A 9,800-nucleotide genomic window follows, 5' to 3' on the forward strand; every position below is an offset into this window, starting at 1 on the left:
AAATAAAATAAAAACAAAAAACCAAATGGCACTGTATTAAACTTTAAAACTTCTGTGCATCAAAGAACACAATCAAGAAAGTGAAAAGGCAACCTATGGAATAAGAGAAAATATGTGTTAAGCATATATCTGATAATGAGTCAATATCTAGAATACATAAAGGGCTCCTGCAGCTCAACAACAAAAAAATCAAATATGGTTGGCCCTCCATGTCCATAAATTCTGCATCTGTGGATTCAACAAATCCTAGATTGAAAACATTTGGAAAAAAAAATGGATGGTTGCATCTGTACTGAACATGTACAGACTTTTTTTCCTTATTATTCCCTAAACAGCACAGTATAACAGCTATTTATATAGCATTTACTATGTATAGTAAGTAAACTAGAGATGATTTAAAGTATACGAGAGGACTTTTATATGCAAATAATATGTCATTTTATATGAGACTTGAGCATCTGTGAATTTTGGTATCTTGGGATGAAGGTGGAGGTATCCTAGAACCAATCATGCATGGATACTGAAAGACAACTGTAAATCAAAAAATGAGCAAAGAACTTGGATAGACATTTCTCCAAAGATGATATAAAAATTGCCAACAAGCATATGAAAAGATGTTCTCAGTAATCATCAGAGAAATGTACATTAAAACCACAATGAGATATAATCTCACATCCATTAGGATGGACACTATCAAAAAATGAAAAAAATGACAAGTGTCAGTGAGGATGTGAAGAAATCGGACACTTGTGCACTGTTCGTAGGATTGTAAAATGCTGCAACCACTATGAAAAATAGGATGGAGGCTCCTCCAAAAATATAAATCAGTATTACCATATACCCAACTATTCCTCTTCTGGAATTTCCTCCCATCCTGTAGGCTGTCTTTTCACTTTTTTGATAGGGTCTTTTGCTTTGCAAAAGTTCTAATTTTGATAAAGTGCAATTTATTTATTTTGTATTTCATTGATTATTCTTTTGGTGTTGTATCTAAGAACCCATTGCCAAATCTAAGGTCTTGAAGATTTACCCCAGTATTTTCTTCTAAGACTTACATAGTTTTAGATCTCTTTAGGTCTTTGATCTGTTTTCTGCTGTTTCATTTGTTTGTTTTTAGAGAAGTACTCTCACTCTATTACCCAAGCTAGGATGCAGTGGCACCATTATAGCTCATTGCAGCTTCAAATTCCTGGGCTCAACTAATCCTCTTGCCTCAGCCTTCTGAGTACCTAGGGCTACAGGCGCACACCATTGCACGCAGCTAATTTATTTATTTATTGTAGAGATAAGGTCTTGCTGTGTTGCCCAGGGTGTTCCCAAACTTCTGGCCTCAAGGGATCCTCCTACTTCGGCCTCCCAAAGTGTTGGGATTGTAGGTGTAAGCCACTGCCTTTGGCCTATTTTCAGTTGATTTTTGTATATGTGAGGTGGGGGTCTAACTTTATTCTTTTTTATGTGAATACCCAGTTTTCCCAGCACGAACTGTTTAAGAAAAAAGACGTTTGTTTAAGACTATTCTCTCCCCACTGAACAGTCTTAACACTTTTGTCAAAAACCAATTGACTTTAGATGGATGGGTTTATTTCTTGACTCTTGATTTTATTCCATCGCTCTATGTCTATTCTTATACTAATGCCACAGTTTTGATTTGCATTCCCTGGTAACTAATAATGTTGAGCTTTTTTTTTTTCATATGCTAGCTGGTCATTTGTATATCTTCTTTGGAAAAATGTCTATTCAAATCCTTTGCCCATATTTAAGTCGGGCTGTTAGTCTTTTTACTAAGATTCTCACATCTAGAATATATAAAGAACACTTGCACTCCACAACAAAAAGACTAACAACCCAGAATGAGATGCCACTTCACTCCTACTAGGATGACTATAATCAAAACAAATGTTGGTGAAGATGTGGAGAAACTGAAACCCCTATGCATGCAATGTAAAATGGTTCAGCTGCTGTGGAAAAGTTTGGTGGATTCTCAAAAATTTAAATATAGAATTACCATGACCCAGCAATTCCACTGTGAGGTATATACCCAAAAGAACTGAAAACATATTCAATGTTCACAGCAGCACTATTCACAATAACGAAAAGATGGAAACAACCCAAATGTCCATCAACTGACGAACAGATAGACAAAACGTGGTATATCCATACAACAGATTATTCTGCCATAAAAAAAGAATGAAGTACTGATACATGCTACAAGTTGAATAAACCTTGAAAACATTATGCCAAGGAAAACAGAGACATAGGTCACATGTTTTATCATTCCATTTATATAAAATGTCCAGAATAAATAGGTAAATCCATACAGACAGAAAGTAGATTAGTGGTTGCCAGAGGCTGGTGGAGGGGGAGTGGAAAGTGACCACTTACTTAATGGGTACAGGTTTCCTTTTGGGGTGATGAAAATGTTTTGGAAATATATGAGGTTATGGTTGTACAACACTGTGAATGTACTAAATGTGACTACGCTGTAGGTCTTAAATTGGTTAATTTTTTTTTTTAAGAGACAGGGTCTCACTCTGTCACCCAGGCTCTGGAGTGCAGCAGCACAATCACAGTTCACTTTAACCTTGAACTCCTGGACTCCAGTGATCCTTTAACTTCTACCTCCCAAAGTACTAGGATTATAGCCATAAGCCACTGTGCCTAGACAGTTAAAGTGGTTAATTTTATGTGATGTGTATTTTACATCAATAATAAAAAAGCAGGAAGAAAACCAGACACAAAAGATGTTAGAAAAAGGGATATATTTACAAACCAAAAAGTCTCCAAATTCCCACTGGAAGGAGGTAGCAAGTATAAGCAGGTCTCTTTAGAAGCCCGACCTCACTCCTATAGAAACCCCAAGTACCAGCCCATGGGGTCAGCCCTTGCCCTATAGCCCATCCTTGCTACAACCCAAGAAGCAATCCCTCCATTGGCCACACCCCTCAGTCTTTTTGCCAGTCATCCTGTGCCCAGGCAGGCATTGGTGAAAAGTACTCAAAGCCTGGCCCTTTATAGCGTAGGGCATGTAGGAACATCACAAGGTCTTGGGGCAAGGGATCCTGTCGCACCAGCCGGCACTCTGCACAGAGTGGGTCTGTCTCTTGATTCATGACATCTGTTTCAACTGCCTTCTCTGGTGCCAAGGCTATTGTGTCCAACTCCTGAGGGGCTGCCTCAGCTACTTCCTCCATCTTCTGGGCAGCTGCAGCCAACTCTTCCAGGTTGTCCTTGCCCAACTCTGAGGAGGGGGCCGTAGAGTCTGTGAGTCCTGGGGACAGGTCACCCTCATAGAGATCTAGCACATCCAGGCTCTGTTTGGCCTGGTGCTCTGCTACCAGGTCCCGTAGCAACTCCTCGTTTGTCTTGGGAATGTGGCCGCCCCGGCCTCGGGAGGGACCCCAGGCAACTGAGTTGTAGATGGGGTCGTTGAGAATGGGATGGCCCAAGAACTGAAGGTGGACTCGAATCTGGTGTGTGCGGCCTGTGAGTGGCCGGCACCGTACCACACTGGACTGGCCATTGTAGCTTAGCCTCTGGAACACTGTCTCACAGGGCTTGCCCCGGGGATCTACACGGCACACCCCTACTTTGTAAGACACCACTAAGATGGGTTCTTTACAGGTCACTTCCTCAGTGGGGAACTCCCCTTCTACCCGGCACACGTACTCCTTCTCCAGCTACATAGGAGGGAAGAGGGAGAAAGTCAGTACAAGGCCTAAATTCATGGAGTCCAAACCCTTTGTGGAGTGATAAGGACCAGTATCAGAAGATTCAAACTCCAGCTCTACCATTTGCCAGTTTTGCGATCTTGGGTACATTACTTAACCTCTAAATCCTACTAACTCATCTAGAAAATGTGAAATTAGAAAAGCATTTACCAGCTGGGTGCGGTGGCTCATGCCTGTAATCCCAGCACTTTGGGAGGCTGAGGCGGGTGGATCACCTGAGGTCGAAAGTTCGAGACCAGCCTGATCTCAACATGAAGAAACCCCGTCTCTACTACTAAAAAATACAAAATTAGCCAGGCGTGGTGGTGCATGCCAGTAAGCTCAGCTACCTGGGAGGCTGAGGCAGGATAATCGCTTGAACCCAGGAGGCGGAGGTTGCAGTGAGCTGGGATCACATCATTGCACTCCAGACTGGGCAACAAGAGCAAAACTCCATCTCAAAAAAGAAAAAAGAAAAGAAAAGAAAAGAAAAAAGAAAAGAAAAGAAAACCATTTACCTCATTGGGCCGTGATAAGCATTCAGTAAGTTAGGCTCTAATGTGCTTGATACTAAGCCTGGTATACAGTATGCACTCAATAAATGTATTATGATTCAGACTCAGAATTACAAGTCTCAGGATAACAATCATTACCATTAAACTCTTCTACCCAAGCCTTTTCCAACTATATCTAGAATCTTTTCACCAAGCAGGCTCTCTCCATAATCTTAAAAGCCTTGCTCAGCCTGTCAGCACTTTATTTTCTTATGTTAATTTATTTCTTTGAGACAGAGTCTTGCTCTGTAGCTCAGGCTGGAATGCAGTGACACGATCATGGCTCACTGCAGCCTCAACCTCCCACGGCCGAGCGATCCTCCTACCTCAGCCTCCCAAGTAGCTGGGACCACAGGCATGTGCCACCAGGCCAGGATAAGTTTTATTTATTTATTTATTTATTTTGAGATGGAGTCTCGCTCTGTCACCCAGGCGGGAGTGCGGTGGCGCAATCTCGGCTCGCTGCAAGCTCTGCCTCCCGGGTTCACACCATTCTCCTGCCTCAGCCTCCCGAGTAGCTGGGACTACAGGCGTCCGCCACCACGCCTGGCTAATTTTTTGTATTTTTTTTAGTAGAGACGGCGTTTCACCGTGTTAGCCAGGATGATCTCGACCTCCTGACCTCGTGATCCGCCCGCCTCGGCCTCCCAAAGTGCTGGGATTACAGGCGCGAGCCACCACGCCTGGCCTTTTTTTTTTTTTTTTTTTTTGTAGAGACAGGGTCTCCCTATTTTGCCCAGGCTGGTCTCAACCTCCTGGGCTCAAGCTATCCTCCCACTTCAGCCTCCCAAAATGCTGAGATTACAGGTGTGAGCCTGGCCTTGTCAGCATTTTAAAGCTTCAAAATAGCAAACTACTAAGAGAGGCAGTGTATGCCATCTCTAAAGATTTTTTTGGAAACATGAGATATCCTGCATTTGGCACTTTAGGTGTTGACATGCCTTAAGGTAGGAAGGTAGGAAGGATGGCCAGATAAATATGAAGGACCACTTCGGAACTCCATGATGCCCTTTTGACACAGAGCACTCGTAAGCCCAAGAAGTGGCCTGTAGGATACAAAAGCCTGACTCACCTGCCGGTCCCGAACCTGCTCATGAATTCTCTCAGAGACTGCAGCTGTCTTGGCAAACATAAGCACCCCTGAGGTAAGGCGGTCAAGCCGATGCAAGGGGTGTAGCTCCTTGAGTTGGTGCTCCTTGCCTAGGATGAAGATAACTGTGTTGTGTCGGAAGCGGCCACAGGGGTGAACGGGAATGGAGGAAGGCTTGTCTACAACCACGACATCTTCGTTCTCAGCTAGAAGGCGAATGGGCTCTGCTGTGACTGGTGGCTCATGCCTGTGCACTGTGTTCCGCAAGAAATCATTGTCCTGTCAAAGACATAGTAATAAGTTAGCCTAGGGACCGCAGCCTGTAATCAGTCCACTTCATACCCAGCTTCCCCTCTTCCTTACTGACATGGAAAAATGGTGAAAGCACATCTTGGGCAGAAAAAGCAGTGTGCAGAGTGTGATCTCATTTTGTAAAAATACAGACAGACACAGGCAGATAGCTGGCATTGAAAAAGTACTGGAAGGACATACGCAAAAATGTTACCTGTGTTATCCCTGGGTGGTTAGATTATGAATGTTTTTTGGTTTTGCTAATTGTATTTTCTCTACAATAAAGGTATTTTAAAGGTAAAATTTTTTAGCCGGGTGCAGTGGCTCACGCCTGTAATCCCAGCACTTTGGGAGGCTGAGGTGGGTGGATCATGAGGTCAAGAGATTAAGACCATCCTGGCTAACACGGTGAAACCCTGTCTCTACTAAAAATACAAAAATCAGCCAGGCGTGGTGGCACGTGCCTGTAATCCCAGCTACTTGGGAGGCTGAGGCAGGAGAATCGCTTGAACCTGGGAGGCGGAGGTTGCAGTGAGCCAAGATCGCACCGCTACACGCCAGCCTGGGCGACAGAGCAAGACTCTGTCTCAAAAAAAAATAATAATAATAAGGTAAAATTTTTTTAATGGAGGAAAAAACCTCCATAAATCATCACTTATCACGATCTTGAACAAACAAAACTAAGGCTTAAGTCCAGGGATATGGGCTCTAGACCAGGATTTGCCATAGGCTCGCTACATGCTCTTGGGCAAGTCATTTATCTTTTCTGGGTCTCTGCTTCCTGGGGAATGTGAGGGTTAGACCAGATCTGTGCTTTTAGAAATCGGGATAGGAGAGGGAATTCGTCAATCTATGATATATTGACCCAAATCGCTTGATCAATGGAACAAGTTACTCCAAAACCATCTATTCCCCAAATGCTGTAATCGCCTTTTCTCCACTCACAACCATGGTAAACCAGTGTTACTGACAGGTAAACAGTGTTAACTTCTGACAGGGGTGTCTGGTACCTCATACCTGTGATGGAATTTTAAAGGAGTCAAAGCACTGGGCTAAACAATTCTGGTGTCTATCCCTGACATCTCACAATTCTATTAACGTATCAGGCTCTATGTTAAATAGCTTAAGTAACAGTTATAAGAACATGGGCTTTGGTAGTGGCACTGTTTATGGCCTTACCCCTGTGAGTTTCCTTAGTTTCCTCAGAGGTAAAATGGAGTGGCAATACCTACTTCACAAGGTTGTCATTAGAATTAGACGTTAGTGGACATACAATGTTTAACTTTGTGCCCAGCACACAGTAAAGAGACATAAATGATAGCCCCTATTATTACTATTTGCACAGAGATCTACAACGCAGGGTAAAGTGATCAGTGCCCTTGCCACAAGACGGTGTTTAAAGGAATTATGAGAATTCCAACTTCTGTCCCTTGGAAACAAGGAAGCTGCCTTGAGGAAGAGGATAAACAGCCTGAGTCCTGAAGCACAGAGACGCTGGCCACTTGCAGAGGTAGGAAACGGGCTAAAAGAGTGTTCCAAATGAAAGTGAGAACGCTTTAGAATTGCCATGATTTTAATCCAGTACCTATGCTTTACTAAGCCTAAAAATCAAAACAAAACCCTGCCCCTTTTCCTCGCCCGCCTCTGGCCAGCCCCATCAGGACTCCACCTTGAGCACGACGTTGAGGTCCTGCACCGGCTTCTCGTTGAGGTGCAGGCGGCCCGCCCGGACCGCAGCCTCGTAGTAGGCCAGGGGCTGAGCTCGGAACTCGGTACTGAAGACGTGCAGCAAGCTGTGGCCCACCCAGCGACCTTTGCAGTAGGTCCGGAAGTCAAAGTAATAGGGCCGCACCTTACGCAGGCCGCCCTCGAAGTAAAAACTGGTTTCTGCAAAGTGCTCATCACCGAAGCTCACCCCGGTCCGCCGCTTCTTCGGGGGCGGCACGACACGCTCCCTGGTTGCGCCCCGCCGCTTCTTATGCTTGCCCGGGCCCGGGGCTGCAGCCGAGGGATGCTCCCCGCCTACTGGGGCCGGGTCCACTTCCCGGCCAGCCGGCTTCGGGGACGCGGGGGACGGCTCAACCCTCGCGTCGCCACCAGCGTCACCGTTTTGCTGATGCGGAGCCCTCAGCCCGCCCGCTGTCCCAACCTGGGTAGACACTGTTTCTGCCATTGGGCCCTTATAGCCACTCCAAGTCCTGGTAAAGCTAGGGCGCCGAAGGTCGCAGCGCCAACATCCGAGAACCCTAAGCCATCCGCAGCCGCCCAGCCACATAACCACGCGGCCCCCACTCCACTCCCAGGGTCGCGATCTGAGGACGTCACTCGGCCCCAGCGAATCAGGGAGGTCCAGTCCCGAGGCGGGGTCTGCGGTGAGTGAGCGAATGAGTGAGCTACTCGAGTTAAATGAGGTGAATTGGGTGAGCGTAGAGTTGAGAGACTGTAAATGTCTCACCATAAGTGACCTTACTCAGACGTCTTCCTATTAGGGAGATACGACGTTATTGATAAAGGAAACTCTTGGAATTGCTCCATGTAAAGGCCATGACAGGAGTAGGTCGTGTAAATTCCGAGTAGTCCCTTGGGTCTGAAGAAACGCTTGAAAGGAGCTTTATTTAGGACAAAACAAAAACAACCAGAATAAAGATTGCTAAACTCTGCGAATATACTAAAACCCACAGTATTGTATATTTTAAAAGGGTCAATATTATAGTAGGTGACATATCTCAGTAAGATTGTTATATATGTATTTAAAACACACACAAGCACCCCAGAAGCAATGTGTTCACACCTGTGTTTCCCCCTAACAGCATGAGAAGGATTAGGGATCCCCATTCGCCTCCCATATGCTTCCATCCTGAGATTAAAACTGCAAATAGATCAGAGGATATATTGCGAAGGTTCTTTTTTTTTTTTTTTTTTTTTTTTGAGACAGAGTCTCGCTCTGTCGCCCAGGCTGGAGTGCAGTGGCGCAGTCTCGGCTCACTGCAAGCTCCGCCTCCTGGGTTCACGCTATTCTCCTGCCTCAGCCTCTCCGAGTAGCTGGGACTACAGGCGCCCGCCACCACGCCCGGCTAATTTTTTTGTATTTTTAGTAGAGACGGGGTTTCACCGTGGTCTCGATCTCCTGACCTCGTGATCCGCCCGCCTCGGCCTCCCAAAGTGCTGGGATTACAAGCGTGAGCCACCGCGCCCGGCCATTGCGAGGGTTCTTAAGTGCAAAATAAAAATTTCATCAGAGATGGAATTATGGAAAGAATATTAGTGCCTCATAGAATTCACAAGACAACTGGAGAATAGGCTCAGAATAAGGGCCAACTCAAGGGAAACCAAGCCTTTTGAGAGCCTTGCTTCAGGCATCTCAGTGAAGAAACCCAGTTGGGATGCAGTAGACACAAGACACTATGTTGTGCCAAAGGACCCTTTTTCCTGCAGCCCTGCCACCCCTTGGAGACCCCTAAATCTCCCTGTGCCTCTGTGTCCCTCTCCCAAGATTAAGAGTCCTGCAGGGGAGGACTTCCATCAGCCAAACCTCATTGGTCTGAGCCCTCACTTCCAGGGTGCCTGGAGATGGAAGAATTTAACCCTATTTTTTTTTTTTTTTTTTTTTTTTTGAGATGGAGTCTTGCTCTGTCTCCCAAGCTGGAGTGCAGTGGCGCGATTTCGCCTCATTGCAACCTCCGCCTCCTGAGTTCAAGCGATTCTTCTGCCTCAGCCTCCTGAGTGGCTGGGACTACAGGCACGTGCCACCACGCCTGGCTAATTTTTATATTATGAGTGCTGGGATTACAGGCGTGAGCCACTGCGCCCGGCCAAGAATCTAACCCTCTTTGGTATCCAGAGTGGGATTCTTCCAAATAAGGAGGCATTTCAATGTTAGTTTGCCAAAAAAAAAAAAAAACAAAAAAAAAGTCTAATTCTTATCCCAGGCATTTGTATTCTGGAGAGGAGAAAGGGAAATCTTTTTTAGCTAAATTCCTTCTCATCAGTCTCACCAAACTGAGGGACTGCAGCTGAGGTATTCACAGCTGCAGAACTCCATATGCTGAAAAGTCTGATTCCTGACTACCTCCAGAAATAAGAGGTAGAATTTTCCATTGATCGTGGGGTATGTTAGAACCAAACTACTTCACAGGAGGGACATCATCTCTCAAGTGT

The 9,800-nt window shown here is 45.3% G+C and overlaps 1 protein-coding gene across 1 annotated transcript; it reads right to left on the bottom strand.

Moving 5' to 3' along the window:
• Window positions 1-2,737: 2,737 nt before the first annotated feature.
• RPUSD2 (RNA pseudouridine synthase domain containing 2) lies at window positions 2,738-7,956 on the bottom strand. Its single transcript, XM_003266737.2, has 3 exons — window positions 7,312-7,956; window positions 5,334-5,630; window positions 2,738-3,677 (listed from the first exon to the last, which is right to left on the bottom strand). The coding sequence occupies exons 1-3, from the start codon at window positions 7,915-7,917 to the stop codon at window positions 2,943-2,945; spliced, it is 1,638 nt and encodes a 545-aa protein (XP_003266785.1). The 5' UTR covers window positions 7,918-7,956; the 3' UTR covers window positions 2,738-2,942.
• Window positions 7,957-9,800: the final 1,844 nt, after the last annotated feature.

Source organism: Nomascus leucogenys, chromosome 6, assembly GCF_006542625.1.
Source record: "Nomascus leucogenys isolate Asia chromosome 6, Asia_NLE_v1, whole genome shotgun sequence".
In the NCBI taxonomy this organism is placed as follows: Eukaryota; Metazoa; Chordata; class Mammalia; order Primates; family Hylobatidae; genus Nomascus; species Nomascus leucogenys.